The 26,604-nt window shown below is 37.5% G+C and overlaps 1 protein-coding gene across 6 annotated transcripts in view; it reads left to right on the top strand.

Moving 5' to 3' along the window:
* The window catches only part of LOC109433057 (cGMP-dependent protein kinase, isozyme 2 forms cD4/T1/T3A/T3B), an 822,160-nt gene that overhangs the window by 622,563 nt on the left and 172,993 nt on the right, over positions 1-26,604 (top strand). Inside the window, exon 2 of one of the 6 annotated variants that reach the window (XM_062851133.1) lies at positions 1,764-3,674. The exons of the other annotated variants lie outside the window; for them this stretch is intronic. Within the exon in view, the coding sequence (XP_062707117.1) occupies positions 2,090-3,674 (1,585 nt within the window). The 5' untranslated portion in view covers positions 1,764-2,089. The remainder of the gene's footprint in view (positions 1-1,763; positions 3,675-26,604) is intronic. 6 annotated transcript variants of the gene reach the window in all.

Raw genomic sequence — 26,604 nt, forward strand, 5'->3', positions numbered from 1 at the left:
CTAAATGTAGTAACGTTTTTATTCCACCAACTTTAACAAGAAAGTACGATTACTCGTACTTTTTAATTGAAACAAAAAGGCACGGTGTGAGTTCTTCCTTCGGAAGGGAAGTAAAAAGCGTGGGTCCCAACATGAACTAGCCCAGGGCTAAAAATCTCGTTACTACAGATAAAAAAAGGCACGGTAAATGGGTACCCAAAAAATCTATGGCCTCCATTCACCGTGCCCCATATTGTCCCATATACCTAGAAAAAATTGAAAATTTGAACATCCGTTTTTCTGATTAAATTTGGCAAATTATTACAAAAAATGAATAAAACGAAGAAAATTCACTTGGTTGGGTTGCTTTGATCATGTTTGAACAAAAAAGAATGAAATTTGTGACACACGGTGAATGGGTCCCTACTACCACGGTGAATGGTGACCTACCACGGAATCAGGCGACCTTACTACCCTCTACTAATTGTACCATATTACCAAATTTCGTGAATTTTTTTCTACTTTTGTGGATATTACTTTAATTTTAACCTCTTATGAAAGCAATTAACAGCGGCACCAACAGTGTTTATAAGATTGGTGACAAATGACTTATTATTCGCCCCAAATCCTCTTAGATCCTTGGTGACTGGTGACTTGGCGGTATAATCCCCAAGGAATATTTTTTTATTAATAGTTTATGTTGTACATTCTTAGCCAAGACGAAGTCGTATATGATATAGTATAGGATGCTAATGTGGAGTCCATAAAAAAGTAGTTTATGCTATTCAGTATCATAATTTATATCTTATATAACTCATTTTGGTATTATAATGACCTATTTTTCCGAACTGATTCATTATGCAACTGAAATGAGTTGCATAATGAAAAATAGTTGTATAATGTTCATAATGCAACTCATTTGAGTTGCATTATGAACATTATGCAACTCAAATGGGTTGCATTATGATAAAAATCATTGCATAAAATTTTGTATGGAACTCGTTGCAAAACTCGATTTTTCAGCACTCTTCGTATTTATCCAACTCGGCAAGCCTCGTTGGATAAATGCACGACTCGTGCTGAAAAATTCAACTTTTTGCAACTCTTTACATAAATAACTATTTTTCAAGCATACGTTAGAAACTCCTCGTGGATTTCCTAATACATGCATTTCAAAATCATCATCCACGCCGTAATTTTTGGATACCAATAAATAATGACCACTCACTCAAACACCGTAAGCACTACTAGTACCGACAACCAGTCCGTTGACCATTAGAGCGGCTAATGAACGAACACCCATTTTCCAACAGCTCCACCCCACCACCACCGACCACCACGGTGTCTGCGGATCTATCAATTAGCTAAAATCGCACAATCGAAACGCGAAAAAAAAAAACATATCAAAATCACCACACCACACTCCGACCGATCGATTTCGCAGTGGATTACCTTTACGCGATTCAGCACGGCTCACCTATCGAATTGTAGAGCTGCAGCCGAAACTACACGATCCGTGAAGAAGAAAAAAATCGTTCGTTCATCCGAATTTATTATTAGCTACCACACCTGTAGCAACGCCACTGCTGCTGCTGTTACTTCTGCTGCTGGTGCCTTCCTTTCGCTCCAACAATATAAAGTTTAATAAAAAAAATGGAATTAATTAAATTTGAGAGTTGCGAACAGGCAGCAACAAAACCATGATCGCTCGCGTGTATGTGTGTGAATTGCTGACTAGACCCGCGTGGAGCTAAAGTTTGCATTCTCATTTTTATTGTGTCTAGGTTTAGATTAGAGTTGGAGCGTGAAAAAGTTGTGTTTAGTGTTACATCAACTTGCCTGTATGGATGAGGTTCCCATGCATGGAGGCGGCGAAGAACTCGAACTTCTCCAAGTGACGATGAACTGTGCAAGACTCTGATGTTGGCTCCGAAGTCGGACGCCTCCATGGAGCTATTGGTACGTAGAAGAAGAAATCAGTGAAGTGCGATATTACTCAATGAAAAATAGTTTCAAGCATGAATTGATCATTGAGAGTGATGCGATTGTGATTAGTGCGTGAGTACGGAGAAGAACGAGATCGAGAAAGAGAGTGAAGAAATCAACCAAAATGCGGATTAAACATCATCCAGGGCGTGCGATCGAAGCCAGCCTGTCGCTGGAACAGAACAGCGCTATGGGGGCCTTGTACGAGGCCAACTGGGACAAAGTGCAATCCAGTATGAACTCTCTAATCGCAAGCCACCATGAACTGGGTCGAGGAGACGACGGGAAATCGACGCCTTTTCGTGAGTTGGAAGAAGACGAAGGACTTCCCGACGAGGACGAGGAAGACCCACATGCTCTCAAGCGCAGCAGCACGGTATTAAAGGCCTTTAACGGCTACAAACCATCTACCATACGTCGCATCCGGGGTCGCCAATTCCCGGAATGGGACGAACTCAAGGAATCCAGCTATTCGGAGGAGAATTTAGATACGATACGACCTCTTAGCTCCTTCAAACCCTTTGCGAATACTCACAAGTCTGGAAACGGGTATCGCCAGTGGGACCAGCCACGGAACTCGCCACCGAAAGAATACCGAATGTACATGAATCTCGCCTCGTCGGAGAGTTTCCGCAACCCAGTTGCCGGCGGAAAACCTGCTGCTCTGAAGCGATCCAACACGGTAGCAATCCAATCTGGCAACTCGGCCGATGTCTACAGACCACGAACACTGGACCGTCGGGACGTCTTTCAGCGCTTGAAAGAAAAAGTCCGCCAACAGAAGCCGATCGACGAATTCTCCGATCATCAACGAAACTACGGATTTCCTGCCTCTAGTGAAAAATTAGAACGAAGCAATACTAGATATAGATCAAGCTGTGATAGTAAAAACTCTAAGTCTCTCGAATCAATCTCAACTTTTCCGGACTACCGCCGGGGAAGTGACGACAGCGAAAGCAATCTCTCGATCGGCGATCGCATGACCTGTTACCGTTCCTCCAGTGATCTCTGCTCGCGAATCTACCGCGAAGATGGCGACAAATCATTCCGGAACATTCCCAAAGCAACCGCTACGTTATCCCGTAACAAAAGCGTCAAAGGCCGTCCAATCTTGGACGACATACCGGCAGACTTGCTCCCTCGCCCGAGCTCTAACAACTCGTCAAAATCCAAAAAGGTCGGCTTTGGGAAAATGCTGTACAACACCATTTCCGCCGGTACGAAATTCCCACGGGCATTGCTCAAAAACCACTTCAACAGAGACTTCAACGAAACATCCGACTACGACGGATTCAGCTTCCGCGAATCGGAGCCCTCGACGGCATCCATGTCTCCTCCACCACAACACTCACCGCCGTCCTCTTCCAAATCTACCTCTTCCCCATCTTCTTCGACGTCATCTTCCTTCAAGAAACTGTTCCGAAGCCGATCGCGAACCCTTCGCCGGCAACAGGGTAGTTCTTCCAGCTCGGATTCGGCGGATTCTTTCCTGGTTCCCACGCCGGAGGAACGACCGCTGCCTCCGCCACTGCCTGCACCGAGAATTCCAATGTCGTCCTCGTCATTGGCAGCGGCGTCCATGATGCACCACCCAGTATCCCAGCAGAGCATCGTGCCCGTTCATACGTATGCACGCAAACGGCGCACCGGAAACCTGAACGCCGAACCGATCTACGGCAACCTGGAGGAAGTGTACGGCAACGATGAAGGTAAGTGGCAGACTTGATAGCTATTGACCTTTCATATCATAATTTGAATGTTTCTTACAAACGATCTTGGGCAGTTAATTAAAATAGGTAAATGAATGTTTTATAGTTTATTTCAAAAGTAAACTTTTAAATTAGAAATTATAAAAATGCACATCCAAACTAATTTTTAATAGGATTTATACGGCTATATTGGAAACAACGCAAGTTGCTACATCTTGACTGTGAACCTTAGTTATTACACTGAAATTTGTGGTGAATATATTATTTTAATATGATACTGCCGTAACTCTGCAAAGTGACGTAAGCGACATTGATAGTTTTGGTCCATTTTTTTTTTGGTTATTATGCATAAAACTCTTGCTCATCCTCTAAGTTTCTTTTCATAGATGATAGATAACGACTAGATCTTGCATTCTAATAGAGCAGGCGTACCACTGTGTTATTTTTACACCAGATATTATATATAATATACCAAAAAATATCGAGATTTTGAATGGCGCTTACGCCACTTTGCAGAATTACGGCAGGATAGGACCCATGCACCGAATTGTGACAGTCTAAGAAGAATTATCAAAAAAATAATAAAACAATGAAAAAAAAAGAAGTTCCAGAAGCATGTACGATGGTTTCGAGAGTTTTAGAAGGGTTCCAGGGGTAATCCAAATGGTTACAAAGAGATGCAGGAGATTTCAATTAGTTTTCTGCGAAGTTTTGGGGGATCTCAGGGGCAGGGGCATTCCAGGAGACTTCATGGGACTTTCAATGGGTTTTAAGGAGGCTTCAAATATTTTTATATGGTTTCGGGAAGTGTCAAGAGTTTTCACTGAGCTCTCATGGGCGTTTCAGGAGGGAATTGTGTGTAGAGGTGGGGATTTCGAAAGTGTTTTATTAGAACTTCAGGCCAGATATGAGGGGAGTGGCTTTATGTAACGCTCTTAAATTTCTATATGCCCCCTTTAATCTCCTTTCAAAACCCCTTAAATCTCCCCTAAAATCCCTGAAACTCCATAAACCCCTCAATACCAAACGTGAAAGCCCCGGTAAAGCCTCCTGACAGCCCCTGCATACTTACTGAAACTCCCTTGAACCCATTGAAAAATATATACGAAATTTAACTGAAAGCTTCATGAAACCTATAAATGTCTCCTCTAAATGCATTACACAGCGTAACAAAAAATAACTTTTTGTCTGTCTCAAGAGCAAACTTATGTGTCTCCGAAGGATTTTGGGCTGCTGAATCCGAATCCGGGCTCAGATTTGCTCTAAAACGTCACAATTTTGAGCTATACCTCAATTTATAGGGCAAAATATGCGATTTTGGGCTTTTTTGACTGCAAGCCATTAAGGAAGGGAATTATTTTTAAGCAATCAAAAGGTTAATTGGTCAATTAACATCTAAATTAACGACTCATGTAAAATATTTCGTATTACCAACTTGAATTTGATAGTTTTAAGCGATTTATGTTAGGTACGATATTTCACATACAAGTCACCCTCCAAAAGTTGCATGCAAGTTTTCATATTAACATAAAATGCTTAAATCTATCAAATTTGATTAGGTAAAATGAAATACTTTGCATGAGTCGTTAATTTAGATGTTATTTGACCAATTTACCTTTTGATTGGTTAAAAAAAATAGTTGCTTGCTCAATGGCTTGCAGTCAAAAAAGCCCAAAATCGCATATTTTGCCCTATAAATTGAGGTATAGCTCAAAATTGTGACGTGTTGGAGCAAATCTGAGCCCGGATTCGGATTCAGCCGCCCAAAATCCTTCGGAGACACATAAGTTTGCTCTTTAGACAAAAAATGTTGCGCTGTGTTATTTAAAAGGTTCCGAAACCCCTTTGAACGCTCCGGAAAGGTCACCTCAATTTCCTGGAACTCCTCTGCGATTCGCTTGAAGCTTTCTGAAACGCGCCTTAAAAACTCTGCAAAACGCCTCTGGAGTCCACTTGAAACCTCTGAAAGTCTCTTTTATAACTACTAAGTAAAAACACTCTGAAACCCCCCTAAAGCGCATCTGAAAGACCTTAGTTTCTCATGAGGATGAACTTGGATATTTCACGAAATGTTCCTTTAAAATTGCTTTAAAGATTTTTTCGGAAAATCTTGCATGGTTTGCTTCAGAAATTTCCCCATAATTGTTTTTCAGAAATCATTGAGAGATTCCTGCAGAATTTCAATGAAGGATTCATTTTAAATAACATCAATAGATATCCACGGGAATTTCTCCATGAATTTAGGCATTTTTTCAAGAATTCCTTCAGCAAATCTTCCAGAGGATTATAAGAAATTCTGCTATGAGTTTGAAAATTTCTATGAGAATTTCTTCCGTTATTCTTCCAAGAATTACTCTAGAACAATCATAGTTTCTTTTTTTTTGAGTTTTTTTTTAAGATTACTATAGAAATTATTTCAAGAACTCTTTTGTTAAACCTTCCTTCGATTCCATCTAAAATTATGCCATAGATTCTCTTAGAAAATGCCCCAGAAATTTCTTCCAGAAAGCCTTTCACGGATTCCTTTTGAAAGTTCTTTTAAAATATCTTGATTGGTTCAGAAACTCCTCTAAAATTTCTTCAATTTTTTTTTATTAAGAATAACCCCCATGGGGTTTCTTAGACATTCTTTTAGTAATCAACACAATACTTCTTTCACGAGATTATCCATGGGTTCCTTTAGAAATGCTTTCAGCGAAAGCTGCAGAAAATCAAAAGTATTGAATTCATCCAAAACATTCTGCACGGGTTTATTTAGAAAATCATCCTTCAGAAATTCTTAAATTTTCTCCGGAAATTCTTCAAGGAACTTTCAAAAGATTTTCTAGGAGGTTTCTCCATTAATTTGTTCAAGGATTTTTTTTTAATTTAATTATAATTCGTGCAGAGATTCCATCAAAAATTCTTCCATTGATACCACCAAGAATTCCTTCAGAAATTTCTGCTTCTGTGGTTCCATCAGAAATATATCCTGGTCATCCTTCAGAGATTTCTGCAGATTTGTTTCAAAAGTGCTTCCAGAAATTGCACCAAAGTAATTGGAAGTATTTTTGAAATAATCTTTGAAGGAATTTCTAAATAAATCCCTATGGCATTATTGTTTGAAGAAATTACTTAAATTAAGATTCTGATGTGAAGATTTCAAGAATCAATTCCTGAAGTTATCTCAGGAGGAATTCCTGGATATATGCCTGAGAGCATACATTGTTCCACGATTCCTTTAAAAAAAACTCCTCCATATGATCCTCCAGAAATTCCTTCAGTGATTCGGTCTGAAAAACTTAAAAGGTGTCTTTAAATTTTTGAGGTATATTTCTACGCGTTTCTTCTGATACTCCGTCAGGAATTATGACGGTATTTCTGCTAGGGATTCGTTTAGATAAACCTATGGAAATTTCTACAGTTCTTTCAATTTTTCCAGTGGTTTCTTCAGAAAACCTTCGAGAGACTTTTTCGGAAATTCGTACACGTATTTCTTCAAGAAGTAAGTCCATCAGAGACGAATTTAGAAATTGCTCTAGGGATTCCATTGAAAATCTCCACAGGAATGTATCCAGGAGTTTCTTCAGGGATTCTTCTAGAAAATCCTCCAGGAATCCCTTTAGAGAACCTTGCTTAATGAGTGTCTTAGTGCATTTCAGTGATTAGGACAATCATTCTTCCTGAGATAGCTACAGCCTTTTCCTTCAGGATTTTCTCCAGATATTGCTCCATGTATTTCGCTAGAAATTTATCCGGCATTCCCTCCAAGGATAATTTTAGGGATTCCTTCAAAAGACTTCCTTGAGAGACTTATTCATAATTTTAAGGAATTCTGCAAGAATTTCAGCAAGGGATTTCTTTTTTTTCATAAACTCTTCTTAAAATTGTCTTACTTTCATGAAGATATTCCTTCGGAAATTCTTCCAATGGTAACGCCAAGAATTCTTTGAAAATTCCTTTAGAAATTTCATCAGACATTCTTTTTGGGAACTGCTTCTGTAGTAGTTCCATTTTCGGTTTCAGTAACGTTGTTTTGGGATTCGGAGACAGTAGGTTGTTGGCCTAAGGTACCCTATCCACCGTGGTGGGGCTGCCACCTTAGGTATAGCTTCCGGTGGAGGAGCATTTCATACTCAGCCACTGGATGCCAGAACAGACGCTGTTTGAGCAGTACCTCCTTGGTGAACAGACGCTCGGGACGTACCTCATCAATCTAGCTGAAGTCAGAAGGACAACAGTGCCCAGGCTCCACTACCAGCTAAGCACACAACTCTTAGCTGACGGTCTTTGTCATGGAAGAATTTCCTGAAAAATTTATTGAAAAATGATTCGGAATAGGGCAACTTTTGCGGGAATTACTGAAAGAATCTTTGGAGAAATTTCTGAAGCATGAAGAAATATCTTAATAAATCCCAAGCAATACCTGGAGAGACTGCTGGAGGAACTCCGGGAGAAATTTCCAGAAGAATCTCTAAAGAACTTTCCAGAGGCATTTTTAAACGAAAGCCTGAGAGAATCCCTGATTACATGGAGTAATACCTCTGGAGAAATTCCAACAATAATATCTGAAAGTGCACAAGAGAAAATTTGTATATTTGTAGAAGAATTTCTAAAAGATTTCTAAAAGAATCTACTGAATAATTTCTTGGGATTTTTTTAGAAGAATTCCCGGAGAAATTCCAAAGAAAACCTCCTAGTATCATTCCGTCAGAAATATTTGAAAAAAATACTCGAAAGAATACATTTATGAACTTCTGTAGTAATTTTTAACGGAACTTTCAAAAGAATCCCTGGAAGAATCCCAGGAGAAATTTCTGAAGCAACTCTTCGTGGAAAGTTTCAAGAAGAATATTTCAAAATATTCGATTAAGGATTTTTGGGAAGAATTTTGGAAAAAAAAAATCCTGAAGAAATCCCTGAAAGAATCCCTGAAAGAATCCCTGCAAGAATCTTACCCTGAAGGAATCGTGGAAGAATCTCTAAAAGAATCCCGAGAGAAATCGCTGTAGAGATCCTGGTATGAATCCCTGGAGGAAGTTCGAAATTAATATGTATCGGAATCCATGGAGAAATCCTGGAATGAATCCCGGAAGGAATCTTGAGAGGAATCTCTGAAAGAATACATCTAGGAATCCTACAAGAAATCCCTGGAGGTATCAATAAACGAATCCTAGTAGGAATCTCTGGAGGAATCTTAGGAAATAACTTGGCATAAACCCTATGAATTTCAGAGGCAAAACCTCTGAAAAAATACCAGGAGGAATCCATAAAGGACTCTTGGGAAGAATTCTCGAAGGAATCTCGGAAGATATATCTGAAGGTGTCTCGGGTAGAATTCTGGAGAAATCACTAAAATAACCCTTGAATGAATTTCGGACGAATGCATGAAGTAATTCCGGAAGAAAACTACAGAAATCCCTGGATGAATCAATAAAACAATCCCAGAAGCAATCCTTGAACGAATCCCTTTACCCTGAAGGAATTGTGAGATAAATACCTAACGGAAATCCAGGTGCTATCCCTATAGGGATCCCGGGAGGATCCCCTGATCCGGAACTCCTGATAGAACCTTCGAAGTATTTTTGGAGGTGTGCCTAGTAGAATATTTTCAGGAACACCGCTAAGAATCCTGAGTTGAATACCTGAAGGAATTCCAGGGTTCTTAGGAGAAATCCCTAGGAGATTCTCAGGAAAGACTACTGAACAAACCCTCCTTGTAATCCTAGGCGAAAAGCAACGGAAAATCACTCAATGTTTTCATGAAGAGATATCCCTTCAGGAGGCTATATACATTCATATATACGTTCTTGAGTACCATTCTTCATGAACATGTAATAGCTTTTCATGCCTTTGGATGTTTTAGGTGTTACGAACTTTTCTGAAATGCAGTCTTTCAAATCTACAGGAGTAATTTTGTTCGTTTTAGCAACAAATTGTTGCATTGTATTATGTCGAACTGGTTGCCGTTGCGCTGCTGTCACTTTTCTACCCTGTCGTCCATGGGTAGAATGATGAGCACGAGGATGTTTATGTGTGACTCTTGTTGCTTCTCCAGTCCGATTGAGGGTCCATTTTGAGTTGCCGTCAGCCGATATCCATGTTTCCGGGTCCGTTAGAGCATATGCTCAGAAGAGGGTCAGGTGTCAGCCGCTCTTGGGGGGAAGAGCAACTGACGAAAAATTGCATGTGCCGGGGCTGGAATCGAACCCATGATCATCCACTTGCAGTATGTGGCAGGAAAAATGCGAAAGTGTTTTTCAACTTCAAACCTCATTTTCGTCCATTTTACATTAACCAACATATGTTTCAACGTTCCATGATCTCTAATAGGCTAGTTTTCTGAAAAGTTAATTAAAAATTTTCCCACTTTGGTCACTAACCTATGCAGGGCGGCGCCTGAAGCTGAAGACAGAATTTTCAAACCGCAGAAAAGTACACAGGTCGCTAAATTTCGTATCTGATGAAACAAAATTTTTAATTTTCTCTACCATATCATTAAATATATGTACTTATTGCATCTAGTATGTGAAACTACATGACTTTGGATCAGTGTGGTCTGGTTGTTCATCGAGTTTTTTTTATTATTATAGTCAATTTATTTAATGACCATTGGGCGCGCAGTTTATTGACACCCACTTTTCAGGCTTACATTGTCACATGTTAAAAATCAAATATTTTTATTTCTATTTTGTGGTGCTAGAATATAGACATTGACTGATACACTGTCATGAAAAAATAGTCATATATATACCATATTCAGCGTGTGATAGCGTCTTGATGTTTTCGCATTTTTTCCAGACGCATCCTGTATGAGGTGAACGTGTAGCCACTACGCTACGGGCCCCGGCTTGACCTCTTGAATTTGTACGAACTATTCCAAGTTTTTTTTTTATAGTACAGAACAATCAAACTTCTTCAAATTCTAATAAACTACTTCAGTAAATACAGGCTTTAAAAATGAACAAAACGGTGCTTCTATCATACCCCACCCCAGTTATAATCGAGAGGTGTTATCACTAATCGTGTCACCACAAAAGAGCTACCGCAAGCCATAGCTTTCGTAATCCAACATCTTCGCCTGGAGCAACAACGCACCCAAACAACTAGTCGTGTGCCGCACACTCAATTTAATTCCGCTGGAAGCACCGCGTCAATACGTTTCTCCTCTCACAGCAATCGATAGGCATATCATCAATTTGGGTCAATCGCGTTGATTTGAATTCCTCAAATCACCCGTATTTCCCCGGTGGCCATATGACGCAATTGGCCGTTTATCCGCTGGAAAATGAAAAGATCGATTGTTGTTGAATTGCGAGCTACGTCGTACGTGTTACTTTCACCGTGGTTGGTCATCCTTACCGCTACGGGTTCAAAACCTGACTTGGATCGCCGCACATGCTATGCTCCCGCAGCTTCCCCAGATGCATAATCGAGTGACCCCGGTGGGACGCTGGCTGACTGCACTTAGGCTTCACATCCCGGGTGCGCGCGCGCAATCATATTGTGCTATCTGTTACGCAAAGCAGCCGTTGGCGGTGTTTTACGGTGTGAAAGTACTTATGCCTTTCGTACTTAGAGCCTAAAGGTACATCATCAACCAAGCCAAGCATTGCTAAAGCTGATCGTGTTGTGATGCATATGAATGCACTCCGGTCCGGGAAGATGCACTCTCCGTGGCACGGCGCACGACATGGCCATTTAATTTGGAAAGATGCACGAACATGATTTTGGACGATGCCGGAAGTGTCGGATCGGTAATTGAACAACAAGAGGGATCCTTTTACTTTCGTACCTAGCAGCAGAGAAGACACCCGAGCTGGAATGGGACTCGTTCAGTTGTTACTCAATGGAATCGCGCTCTATTGACGACGACGGCATTCACTTTCATTTGTCCAGTCGATCGTCGTACTACGGCTGGTTTTACGTGTCCCATCGATCACACTATTCTTTCGAGGAAATGCGGGTCAAATGCGTCTTCGATATATTACTTGGATGTCGTTTTTTTTCTTCTTCATCATGTTTTGTCCTTCATCTGATTTTTTTTTCTTTTCTTCTTCAGCCTAGTTTTTCAGCTAAGCACTAGAATAGTTATTAAGGTGAATATAGAACGAAGCCACACCTTGAATTTTCGGAAGCACAAATCTGAGGAATCAAACATCGCACCGAGCTGAAAAGTTGATCGTTTGGTCACCCGCTTATGGTGACCAATCGATCAACTTTTCAGCTTAGTGCGATACTTGGTTATTCAGATTTGTGATTTTCAAAATTCAAGGTGTGGCTTCGTTCTATATTCTCCTTAAGAAAATTCATTGTGGAAGAATCTAAAATGAGTATGTTCGGAGGAAACCCTGAGGGAATTTGCAACGAAAATCCCGAAAAAAACTCTTTGGAAAGACTTCAGCTAGTCTTTCCGGTGACTTTTTTTGCATTATATTTGTGGGAATTATACAGCATTATATCTCTACGTCATTTTAGCATCTTGCTGTACAAGCTGTACAAGCTGTTAAAGTTTCTGATGATTTTCGGAAACAAATATTGAAAATTTTCAAAACCGAAAACCTTAAAAATTATAGCATTCATATCAGTCGACATATGTTACCGAAAGTTATCTACAGGGGGTGGCCAAAATGTTTGGGATAGGCAACTTTTTTTTCTCTCACAAAAAATTCAACAAACTGTAATTTTTCATAGAGTGCATCAAAAATTCTCAAATTTTGACTGTTTGTCACCCTGCATCATTGCTACAAATTTGAGCTCGATTGATTAATCCTTCGTGAAGCTAGAACCGTTCTCGTAAAACATTATTTTTTAGACAAATAATTTTTGAACTATCATATCTCGGAAACCAGTGAACCGAATTGAATGAAATTTAGAACGTTTATCAACGTTGATAAACGTTAAAATTTTTATTTAAATCGGTTAACTGGTTCCCGAGATATGAATTGTCATAGTCGTCATAGTCGTCTTGAAAATAGTGTTTTACCAGAATGGTTCTAGCTTTGCGAAAGATTAACCAATCGTACCACCAAATTTGTACCAATGATGCACATACAATAGGTTGACAAACATTCAAAACTTGATATTTTTTGATACACTCTATGAAAAGTTACAGCTTGTTGAACTTTTTTGTGAGAGGAAAAAAGTTGGCTATCCCAAACATTTTAGCCACCCCCTGTATATTCTTGAATGGCTGGATAGAGAACAGTCCCTGGAGAAATCGAACGTAGATTTCTCAGACATTTTAGTTTTCATCAATACTGGACAATTTTAAAGGACTCTTTGGGGGCGCTACAAGTGATATTTGGCTTGCTATCTCTGTATAATCTGGGGAAGTATTTTTGAGGAAATTCTGATGAAATACTGTAGTATACAGGCCTTAGTATATAAGCTAAATCTAGGTAGGCATTGATTAATACTAGTGACAGTGACCATTCTGAAATATACCTCGAAGAAGACAACACCGTTGTTTGATTACGCCTTACAAATACTAATTGAACTTGGAAACTTGGAAAATATGTCTGGAAAACTTCGTCAAAAAGTGTCTGTAAATAATTCTACAAAATTCCTACAAGAATTTCTAGCAAACTTTTGTTGATTTTTAGTGATGTATTTCTTGAGATGAAAAGGATGATCAAAAGAATCACCATATAGACATTTTCATTGCACTGGTTCGAAAATAAAACACTCTTGATGAAATTCAATGAAATTCTCGAAACCTCAAGAAAACATTCTGCAATGAAAATACGAAAAATTTCATCACGGTCATTATGACTGATATCTTTATTAATCAACAAGAGTTTCAGTCTTGGGCAAGTTTATCTCACGACCCACCGATATTTGAAGGAAAAAATCACATATTGTGGGAGTGGTTTGCACCAATCAAGAGTTAAATCACTAATAATAAAGCTAACCGTACCACGCGTAGGTAGATTCGAATTCTGTTTTGATTTTTTTTAAATTCAATAAATATGTATTTCATAATTAACTGTGTTTGAAGCTAAGATATTTCTAGTACTTTTCCAGCCAAAAATTTTGAAAAAAATGATTCAAAAATGTTCAAAAGAAACTCTTGAGAAATTAATTTAAAAAAGTTAAGGAAATATGAGATAATATTTTACTAAAAAATCAAAGTGCCTTTATCCTGAAATATTCTTGAGAAAAAATTGAAATACGCTGAATCTATCGTTTTTTTTTTGTTATAACTTAGTCGGTTTTGAACCAATTCACATGAGAATTTGAACTCACAAGAAATCGGTCAGTACTATCCCGTTTACAAAAAAAATAGTCAAGATTCAATCACGGTTTAAAATTTTCTATGTTATACATAGAAAAAAAAAACGACCTGTAAAAAAGAATAATTGGAAGTATAATGCACTTAAAAAAGTACCAAAAGATCTTCGATAAAAAAAAAAAAACTATATAATATTCCTGATAGCCTTGGAACAAATGCTAGCAAAACACGATGAATCATACTTATAACCTTTCAGTACTCGCGCCAATTTTTGTAACGCGAGCAGTCGCGCGTTGTACTTTGTACAACACCCATACATTCTGAAATATCTAAAGATCCTGATTGTTTAGAGGAGGACTGTCTTTGGCAAAGTTGTTGTAAATTTCATGGGCTATTTGATGCTGACAAAGTTGATTCGTAATACGTCCACTAGGCGGCGCTAGTGAGCAATATCATGTTATATCTTATATCTTAGGATCCTGATGTCTTAGAAAGATGGTGTCTTCGGCTAAGTTGTTTGGTAAATCAACGGCTTACAGATTATTGGCCGTTTAATTGGAAATTCCACCACTAGGCGGCGCTAGTGAGCAAATAAACTTTATATTCTATGTATCTCGGGATCCTGATTAATTAGAAAGATGGTGTCTTCGACAAAGTTGTTTGGTTGGTCAAGGACTTACGGATGATTCGCAGTTTAATTTGAAATTTCACCACTAGGCGGCGCTAGTGAGCAATTTCATGTTATATCTTATAGCTCAGGATCCTGATGTCTTAGAAAGATGGTGTATTCGGCAAAGTTGTTTGGTAGGTAAACGGCTTACAGATTATTGACCGTTTAATTGGAAATTCCACCACTAGGCGGCGCTAGTAATCAAATAAACTTTATATCCTATGTATCTCGGGAACCTGATAACTTAGAAAGATGGTGTCTTCGACAAAGTTGTTTGGTAGGTCAAGTACTTACGGATGATTCGCAGTTTAATTTGATATTTCATCACTTTGCAGCGCTAGTGAGCACGTTAATATTATATATTATGTATCTCTGGACCCTTATTACTTAGAAAAATAGTGTCTCCGGCAAAGATGTTTGGTATATCAAGGGCTTATAGATGAGTGACAGTTGCGCTAGTGAGCATGTAAATTTTTAATCTCATGTAGCTCAGGATCCCCAATAAAAAGGCACGGGATACCGTCTTCAGCCAGAGGCTGTACAGATTGAACAGAACTTAACACTAGACCATGGACACGACATACATTACATGCACCAGTGGATAGCATGGTGTGATTACACGCTTGGTAACGCTAACCGAACGGCCACGAAGCTCCACTTTACTCAGAAAGATAGTGTCTTCGGCAAAGTTGTTTGGTAGATCAAAGACCAAATGGAGGAAAAGTTACCTCTCGTGCCGACCTTCTAAAAGATAGAAAACTTACAGATAGTTGTCCGTTTGAATCGTAATTTCACCACTAGATGACGCTAGGGCCCATATAGCCGAGGCGGTAAACGCACGGGTATTCAGCATGACCATGCTGAGGGTGACGGGTTCGATTCCCGGTCGGTCCAGGATCTTTTCGTAAAGGAAATTTCCTTGACTTCCTTGGGCATAGAGTATCTTCGTGCCTGCCACACGATATACACATGCAAAATGGTCATTGGCAGAGGAAGCTCTCAGTTAATAACTGTGGAAGTGCTCAGCTCATAGAACACTAAGCTGAGAAGCAGGCTTTGTCCCAGTGAGGACGTTACGTCAAGAAGAGAGAGAGAGAGATGACGCTAGTGAACATAAAAAATGTATATGCAATAGTTCTTAGGATCCTGGTTACTAGAAGAGAGATGGTGGTTTCGGCAAAGTTGTCAAATAGGTTAAGTGCATTTGGTTGATGGGTCGTTGAAATCAATATTTCACCAGTAAGTGGTGCTAATGAGTATGCAAATTTTATATCTTATATATCTCCGAGTCTGATTACTTGGGAAGTTGATATCTTTGGCAAGGTTGGTTGGCAGATCAAGGGCTTTCAGTTGATTGACCATTTGATTCGTGCTTCTGCCACCAGAAGACGCTAGTTGTAAATTTGCAAAAGCATGAACGTGTTATTATTCATCTAGAAAAAAATCAACGAGCTGTAAATTTTTATACTTCTGCAAGTTTTCAAAATTTGAAAATTACACAATTAGTTGATTATAATTTGTTTAAATTTGCACTGGATTGATTAATTTTACATGAAGTTAAAGCGCTTTTTAAAATATTCAATATCTGACCGTCGTATTTCAACATACTCTATCTTAAGGTTGTCAATGTCACGGGATAAGTACATCCATCCTTTATCCATCAAACAACAATGCCGAAGACATCATCTTTCTAAGTAATCAGGATCTTGAGATATATGAGGTATAACATGGGAATGCTCACTAGTGCCACCTGGATGTGAAATTGCACGTCATATTTGTCTTCATCAGTTAGTGTTTTCTACTAAACAACTTTTCAAAAGACACCATCTTTCTAAGTAATCAGGGTCCTGAGACAAATGAGTTATAAAATTTGAATACCCACTAGCGCCACCTAGATGTGGAGTTTCAAATCATACGGCTCTCCATCAGTTAGTGTTCAATCTACTAAACAACTTTGCTGAAGACATCATCTTTCTAAGTAATCAGGATCTCGAGATATATGAGTCATAATATTTGAGTACTCACTTGCGCCACCTGGATGTGGAATTTCACATCATACTTGTCTTCATCAGATAGTGTTTGATCTACTAAACAACTTTGCAGAAGACACCATCTTTCTAAGTAATCAGGGTCCTGAGATGTATGAGTTATAAAATTACAATGCCCACTAGCGCCACCTAGATGTGGAGTTTCAAATCAAACGGCTCTCCATCAGTTAGTGTTTAACCAACCAAACAACTTTGCCGAAGACACCGTCTTTCTAAGTACTCTGGATCCTGAGTTATATGGGATATAAAAATTACATGCTCACTAGCGCCGCCTATCGGTTGAAATCTGAATTTCTCAGATCACCTCGCGAAGGCCCTTGATATCCCAAGTAACTTTGCCGAAGACACCATATTTCTAGATCATTTAGATTTTGAAATACACTAATTCACATTCAACTGTCTATCTTATCTTAATTATAGTACGTTCTTCATATTGCGATTTTCAATTTTCCGCATTATAAGGAGTTATACTGTTTTCAAAAAAGGTCTTATAATATTCCAAATAAGATTCCTGTAGAATACATTTGGGGTTGACATCGATAGAAAAGATGATTTCAAAGTAATAGTCGATAATTCTCATGTGTTGTACAAAGTACAACAGCGCGATTAACGGAAGGATAAGATTTTAGAGATTAATCTACAGTGACTTTGGGTATTATCACCTAACAACGAAAATACATGAGTTACGATATGTTGAAACTTCTAGGATGTTTTAGGAAGTTCCGGTCAATATTCGTACGAGGTTCTTTATTGCTATATTGAAGATAAATGTGACTGAACTGATGGAAAAATCCAGAAGAGTTCCTACTAAAATTCGAAAACAAAAATCCTTAGAAATTACTTATGTGAAAAACTCCCTTGAAATTTGAAAAAAAACGTTAATGATTTTTCTTTGAGCGAATTTTCTAGATTATGATGGATTTTATATGAATTCTGTAGGAATTACGTAGCCATTTTCACACAACTGCAGAAATTTCAGAAAAAGTACAAGGATTTCTAGGAAAAGTTAGGCAACCATCTGGGTGGTTTAAGGAATAAAATTTTGGAGGTTATATTGAAAAATTCTGGAAAAAAACAAACTTCAAAGAAATATTCTTGAATATTTTTTCAATCTAAAAGTTCAAAAAAATACCTTAAGGATACCCCACAAAATATTTTGGATTTTTCAAAAAACTATTGAAAAAAATATGTTAGCATTAGCATTAGCATTAGCATTAAGCGAGTCGCACAAATTCGTAGGTGGTACAGTCCTAGACCGCTGTTATGAGGGTTGCCTCCTTCCCGTCCGAACTAATGCACAAAGATTTAGGACTAATCTCTGACTCTTAGACAAGACTGACGCAATCCTCCAATGGTCGAGCACTGTCCTGGCCACGTCTTTGCGACTGCTGAGGAATGGGAAAGGATGGTTAGTTTTAGACACCTATGAAAAATGTAGACAACTCTACGATCTCTCAGGCCTAGGTGTCCCGGGAATTTGGGTGTTATTAGTGGAAGGGTAAACGCCAGAGGATACGCTTGGTTAACGTTCAGGCACACCATTGTTAGACTGCTTCGAATCAGTTGTCTGCCCAATTCATCCTGGTTGTCATATTGTTGGCATTTGGTTGAATTACTAGATTCTTCGGTTGATAATCTGAAATATAAAATAATATTAACATCGTACGTCAAATAAGCTACATATTAGTGATACGCTCGCCACAGTTACATATTTTTAAAATATTATTTATATCGTACGATACATTTACCTGAATCCTGCTGAAATAAAATGTTAATTAGCAGTACATTGAAACACAAATACTACAAAGCACAAGGAAAAGAGCATCAAACTATTGAAAAAAATATGTTTTTATTAAATTCTCGTAGAAATTGTTGGTGCCAATTTAGAGCCTAAATGCTTTGACAAATCCTTTCAATAATTTCTTCAGTAACTTGAGGCGAAACTCCAAAAAAAATCTTCTAAAATTCACAGTAATCCATGGCAGGATTTCGATGCTTCTGACGAAATTCGCTGTGAATATTCTCATAGATGAAGTGCTGGAGTAATGCATGCAGCATTCCTAAATATTCAACTAGTGAGCCCTTGATAAATAACCGTACAAAAAATATTTGAAAAAGTTTTGACGGAATTTTAACTGCAATAACCCTCTGATGCCCAAATTTTTGATTTTGATCTAAATTTAATTTAGATTTTAATTCATTAGTTTGTGGGTTTTGACTTTTTATTTTTCTTTTTTTTTACCTCATCTTCACTTTTATATATTTCCTAAAAGCCTGTTTATGATACCGAATTTTGAAAACAAAACCAAATTTTATTTTTTTTCATAGGTTTTTTTTGTATAGCCTTGAGGAAAATAATTTTCAAGTGTATGAAACTTTATTTAACTTTTTCACCATGAATGGGGAAAATTGTTAAATGTGTTAATTGTAGCAGTTCAACACAAAAGTTTCAATGATGTATAAACATCATTTTTCTATGGTTTAAAAAAATACACTTTGAAAGACACCCAACACTATTTTGGGATATGTAGAGCAGTTCAAAAGATTAGATAAAAATATTTGCCCGGTAAAGAAAAAATATAAAAATGCCCGAACTTAAGGCGGCTTTGGGTATTAGATTGTTCAAAAAATCCAAAAGGATTTATAGGAAAATGGATGTTTGCTAAAAAACTATTCTGAAGAAATTTCTAAAAGAAATTGCCAAAAATATTAAGTGATAATTACTAGCGTACTGGTAGCATTTGTGGAAAATATTCAATCGAACCATTGTTGAATTAATTGATAACAATTTGTTCTGCAAAAAATAAAAGTGGAAGTTCAAGAACAATTATTATGAATTTCTTGTAGAATTTTGGGAGCTATTATGAACAATCCTAAAGGAAATTGACCTCTATTTTCTATTTGCAATAGTCTACAGAAAAACCCGTTCAGAACTTTTTCAGGGCATCAATAATATTTTTTTTTTGAAAAACAGAATCTTTGTGAAGTTTTCTGAGAGCAGGTCCGCAAAATGCGGCTTAAGAGTTAATTTTCCAAAATTTCTTACAGATAACATCGAAGTAAAATGATGCTAGTAAAAAAATGCGAAAGATTGATAGAATCTGTAACTTTTCAAAATCTAATATAATAATAGAAACTTTTTTCCATTTTTTATATTAAGTGAATTTTTAATTCAGTCTAGTATATATAAGATTTGAATTCTGAAAGTAATTCAGAAAGTGTCGTTGCAGTTTTTACAGCATTTCTTCAAAAGATTATTGCATATTTAAAAGTTATGTAAAAAACTAACACAGAAATGTTGTCAAACAATTCTCGTAGAACTTCAAAAAGGTCTACTAGAGTTTACGCCGTTGGTACTACCTTACGTATTACGACCAAAGACCTTATTCAGAATACTTTCAGAAGTATTTCTCAAATTCCTTCAGAAATATTCAAAATCTTAAATGATTCTTGTCACAAATTCTCGTACAAAAAAATCAGAAAGCCAAGAATACTTCAGAAAATTTATCTTTTATTATTTTTTTTTCCTATGTTCGTGCTGATTTCTAAAAAAAGTATAACACTTTTTTTAACTTCTGTTTCAAATTCTTCTACGTGCAGGCTATTCCTTGAGTTTAATCACAGAATTCATTTGCTACTCCGCTAAGCATTTCGCTAGAAATTTGGATAAAATCATGGTACAAGGTACAGAGTATTTCCTAGATGAGTTTCACTGCACTGAACCCTATCATAAAAAAATAAAAGATCCTGCTGAACTTCTTGGCGAAAATCTTAGAGCATTTTTTTTAACCCAATGTTAATTTTGGGCTGATATTTTTCTTGTAGAATTCAAACTTTTGACGGAACGTTTACAGTAATGGCAAAAGTTGAAAATATCACTGGTTTATGGCAAAATTTCTTAAATAACGATAATAGCTTATAAGCAGCTGTGAAAGGCGTTTTTGGGGAATTCAACGAAAAACATCTACTGGAAATTTATGAGAAATGTTTAGTCAAATTTAGCAGAGTCCCTTTAAGAAATTCATTGGTTTTTCTGGCTGTGTGTGTCGTACAATTCAATTGATTTTCTGACACAGTATGTCTTGGAATTTCTAATTATTGATAAATGTTGGCATTGGAAAAACTCTGGATGGAATAGTAATCATGGAAGGCCATCTTAAAAGGCTTATTTAAAATTTCTGCTAGAATTTATTGCTTCATTATGGAAGAGTTTTAGAATTATAAACTTGGCATAATTCCTGAATAAGTTTTCAATAAAACTACTGCCAAATGTTAGAACTTTGACGAAAACTCGTCGTTGTAGAGGGGTAGGACTCATTTACAGAATTGCGGGAGCACTAATTGAAGTGTTTCTTGGAAGAATTCTTAAGAGACTTTTCAGCAGAATTTTAAAAAAACGCTGGAGCTACCGTGGTTGGGAACACTTTTGCTGAAATGAAATTCCAAGAGTTTGGCTTGTCATAAATTATTCAAAATTTAAGCTTTTCTACATTATTTTTTCTGAATGTTCAGAACCTTTGCAAGAAAGTTATTCTGAAATTCTTCATTTTCAGAAATATCTCCCGAAGGAATAAAACTTATTTGCATGAGTTTCTGCTAGAAACTGTACTAGCATTTGTTTTCATCTGTCTCTTCAAAAAAATTCTACAAATTAATTCACGACAAAAAGTTTCTGGAAATCCTCATTAAATTCGGTTCAAAGATCTTGTGGGGCTCACCCCAGGCTTTTCATCAGGATTTCTGTCAATACTTCAGTTAAAAATCATTGCAAAAGTTTTTCTAAAAATGTATGTTGATGGAGAAGTTGTCATCTGAACTCACTGAAAGGAGATGGCTAAAAATTTGTCCAACAATGTAAATCCTTTTTATCTGTGTATGGGGGTATATAAGCATGAATTGTTAATTGTCTCTAAACAATGCTGGCTTATATGAATTTGATGAATTAAAACCATTAGCCAATTTCTTGATTTTTCTTCAGTAGACTTACTTTCCTACTTATTACCAGCATTTGCTTATTAAGATTATATAAAAGAAATGCTGTTGTTTTACAATAAACTACTGGAAAAGTAATGCCCATATGATTTTTACAAAATCTGCAATTATCAATTCATCAATTTCAATGAAATGCAATGGTGGATTGCATTTTCAGCCTCAATACTTTACTTTACCCCAACGGTGCATTGCATACCGTTTCCCCCCTCGATTCGTTATTGTTCATTGATCGGATCGTTTGCCCCCGGACTAATGCAGCAAAAATTGCTGCAAGAAAACTCGTGTACTACTCGCACGCGTGGCGGCCGATGCACGGAAAATGAAAATTGATTTCCCATCGAAGATAATATGAAGACGAGAGAGAAAAAGACGCATTGCAAGACGATGATGATGATGATGAGTGTTTTGTTTTTCATCTCAATAACATCAGCGTCGATGGCGGTGGCGGTGGCAGCAGCTGTTATAATAACAGTACCAATGGAGCCGCCCGGTAAAACTCCCTCCTGGGTTGGTGGTGTTGGCGGCGATCGTTGACTAACTATGGATGGAGGGGACCTAATAAGCGGAAAATCAGACATCAATTTTGATTAATTGCAAATGGAGATCCAATCACGGTGTGGTGGATCAGGTTGCATGAAAACAAAAACGACGACTCCGGCAACGGACGTTAGCCACACAACGAACGGAGAAGCTGTAAAAGTGAGATTGCATAGTGCAGTGCGGTATCATCTTAGTTGCCCATTATCTAGAATCGGTTCGAAGTTGCGTCACCGAACGAGTAACTACCTTTGCTGCTTTATGCAAATGTCTTGTATGTTGATGCATGAGATAATCCATGATGTTTGGTCAGAATTCAAACTACCCTATTGAGGTGAAACTGGATGCATATCCTTATATTTTGATATTTTTAAATAATTGAGCAATATTTTCAAAATCGGTTTCCTTACACATTTAGAGGAGGGATCAAGGTATAGTTTCCTTTTTTCTGGTAGAAATTGTTTTTCATTTTTACAAAAACATATTAAAATTCTCAGGAAACCAATTTAAAAAAAAAAAAAACAAAAAATGAGGCAATGCATCTTGTATTACTATGAGATAGTATGCATTGAACGCAGAATGTGAATCTGTAAACAGTGCTTTGCAGATTAAGGGCTATTCATATTGTTAGCCTAAGATGAAAATCATTAAAATCAATAGAACAGAAAAAAAATCTTTTCCTTTAACAATTTAAACGAGATTGATGTTGTACATATGTGTTTACATATGTCAACCACAATACAATGCACAAACCCACAGCCGGCGGCCTTTGGAAGCCTCTGCACAACAAGTTTTCACTCTTGTTTGTCGAACATGTGCAATAGGCCGTCCCTTATTTTGCAAAAATTGGAAATGTTATAAGTTCGTTAGTGGAAAATGATCGTTTTAGCTAAGAAATGATCGTGTCAAAATTTGAAGTCCGTATCTCAAGGCTAAGTGGTCCCTCAAGGGGCCTAAAGTTGTCAAAAATGGTATGGGACCAAAAAAACATGAAATTTTTTTCGACAAAAAAAATACGCTATTCTACTAAAACCGGTGATTTTAGGACCCTAAAGGGCCAAAAATGTGCTTAGATTTGCGATATCTCTACTCGTTTTTGAGTTATTGAACAAAATAGGGTAAGTTTTCTTCGGAATCTAAAAAAAATGATCAAAAATGCTGATTTTTCAGTCGTTTTTTGTCAATATCTTGGAAACGAGTAGAGATATCGCAAATCTAAGCACATTTTTGGCCCTTAAGGGTCCTGAAAGCACCGGTTTTAGTGGAGTAGCGTATTTGTTTTGTCGAAAAAAAAATCATGTTTTTTTGGTCCCATACAATTTTTGTCAACTTTAGGCCCCTTGAGGGACCACTTAGCCTTGAGATACGGACTTTAAATTTTAACGTGATCATTTTTTAGCTAAAACGATCATTTTCCACTAACGAACTTATAACATTTCTAAATTTTGCAAAATAAGGGACGGCCTAATGTGCAAATCATTTTGTTCAACGATAACGATGTACGCGACAAGATTATCACTATTTAGGTAATTACCAGCCATTTCTACATACCACATCCCGCAATTCCATTTCAGCGACCGAAGACAGCAGCTAAATGTCGTGATCCATCTTTTACCATGCCATGGCACCGCCGTCGATATCACACGCACGCGACATTCTCCATCCAACCCGACCAAACAAAGGTCGAGGCAAATATGACACTAATCTATGCAGGCGGCTGCAAATTACCTCATAGTCGCTCGTTCGTATCAACAGCACCGAAGCCACAGTTGAGAAGATGCTTGATTACAGCATACCTAGTTATGAGGAAGTTTTACTTCCTCCGTTTGTCGCCCGCCACCACCGTCTCTCGGTTTGGCTCGGCGTCGGCATTCAGTAGATGTCTGGATTTGGTGTGGTGAGCTTTGAGAGCTAGCCTCATGACTGCTCGCTCGATGCTCATCGGCGATGCAGAGGCCTACGAGGCGACGAAAAGTCTCCATTTATAAGGTGGTCGTCGTCACCCCCGACGACGACGCAACACGGCGTCAAAATTTTGATTATTATCGAACTTTCATGTACCTCGGATTTTTCTTCATAGAACGTTAGAATTTCGGCTATACTGTATAAATGGAAAGTTTGAAAATATTCTATCGGGGAAATTTTGATTTAGATGAGTTTTTCGCTATTTCCCATACTAGAATTCAATAAATACTATTTTAGCCCAAAATACGTCCCATACAAAATGTATGGAAAATTTTTTGCCGATGAAATATTTTCTAGTTTTCAGATTATGAATATATAGCCCAAATGCTAATCATTTTCGAAGGAAAATCCGAGGTACATGAAAGTTCGATAATAATCGACATTTTGACACCGTGCGCAACTCGTACTCAGTGGTCTGACCCAGTGTTTTTCAAACTGTGTGAAGTCAGCACCCTGTGGTGTCCAATTAGGTTTTTATTTCGGTTCACTTGGCTTGAAGCATTTAAGGTGTTGAAAGTGCTTTTCCGTAGCCGAATAGGGCACCGATAGAGCTGAGTTGTTTCAATAACACTGCTTGACAAATTTTCAAAAAAAGTTCGTGGATTAAAACTCAAAATTACCAGAGGTTTGGACCACCAGAGGGCCATACTTGATGCTTGATGAGCTTCAACTCGTAGCGGTGAGTCTACGCCGAATGAAGTTTGTGCTTCCACTGACTGGGTCTCGGTTCTGGGCCAATCGCTTCCAGTTGCCCAGGACATTTAGAGGTCTTAGGTCCGCCTCAACTGATAAAAAGCAACGTGTCCCGAGCAGAGGAGAATATCAAATTAATAACTTCGAAATCACATTACCTGTTTTTATATCTTGTTTTGTTATTATTTTATTATCAAGGCATAGCTTTTCCATAACAAATTTTGTTGGACAATCTCATCTAGTTATAATCAAGCTATTGATATACATTCACTTAATTACATTTCAATAACATGCTTTATTGAAGTACAAGTTTGGTTATTGTTGTGCTATTAATCAATTTATCAACAGTAGCACAACAGTAACAAGTTTTGAAACCATAGTGACAATTCGATAATAATGATCTGTCCTTTTGTTTTGTTCCATTTTTGTATTCAGTTAGAAAGGAAATTTCCAAACGAATCCTCTGAAAATTCCTTAAATAATATTCGGGAAAACACTTGGAAGTTCTGGAGGAACCCTTCGATACCCTGGAGAAGACTTTAGAAGAACTTCTGGCGCAATCTTCTTAGAAATACCATAGACAAACAGACGTAACTCTTAATGGAAATTCATCAAAAACTTTTGGAGAAGACTTTAGAAGAACTTCTGGCGCAATCTTCTTAGAAATACCATAGACAAACAGACGTAACTCTTAATGGAAATTCATCAAAAACTTTTGCCCGGTGTCATTTTCATGAGCGCACAGCCACCTGTTGGTAGAACCGCGCGCAACACTGTCGGCCATGATGGATTTCGATTTGAAGTTTTGCTGACACGCACAATACTACACAAATTTCCTGTAATTTTCGTTTGCATCATTCTGCAACGTGTACACTGGCAAACTTCAAAGCGATCAAACACTAGCGCATCTGGTGGAACGATCGCGCAAATCAAATGAAATTTGAATTGATCGTTAAATGCATTTACCAAGCCGTTTTGAAGAGTGTTACGTCTGTTTGTCTGTGGAAATACCATTGGAATTCTTAGCAAAATGTTTTGGAAAACTCCAGGAAAATTCTTCGGAAAAACTCCTGAAATTCTCAAAGAAATTTTCAGAGAAATCTCAAGATGAAATTCGGGACAAATAATCACGGGAAATTCTGAAGAAATCCTTAAAGGGATTCTGTTCATAATTCTGGAGGAATTTCTAGATGAGTCTTTGAAAATCTGTGAATGATTTCGTGGAAGAAGTCTCGGAGAAATTTTTGGAAGCTTTTTCTTTTACATTCTCTTAGAATGAATTAGAGACGAACCAGCCAAGGGCTGAAAGTCTCTTTAATAAAGACAAATCAATCAACCAAATTAGAATGAATTAAAAACTGAATATAGTATTTTTCGATCGAATGTGCGATATTTGCCAGAAAACCGTTCGCCAGAATATCATTCGCCAGAATGACAAATACCAGAAAACCTTTTGCCAGAATGTACATACCATTTGCCAGAATACTATTTGCCCGAAAGTACCATTAGCCAGAATGCATCATTCCACAAAATTTATTATTTCGTTATTTTCTATGCATTAATCGAAACTGAAGATGTGATTGTAAAAAAATAATGGATTTATTTCAGTTTATTAACATGAAAAAGGTCGTCAGTTTCATTTTTTTACAATAAGTGAATTTCTTAGAGCAGTTAATAACTTCGATATACGTAGGCTATAAGTACATAAAAAACGATTCAAATTATCATAACATTGGGAACACTTCTGGATTGAGAACTTTGGAAAATTTCTGGGGAATGGTACATTCTGGCACATGGTTTTCTGGGAAATGA

Source organism: Aedes albopictus, chromosome 2 (genome assembly GCF_035046485.1).
Source record: "Aedes albopictus strain Foshan chromosome 2, AalbF5, whole genome shotgun sequence".
NCBI lineage: Eukaryota > Metazoa > Arthropoda > Insecta > Diptera > Culicidae > Aedes > Aedes albopictus.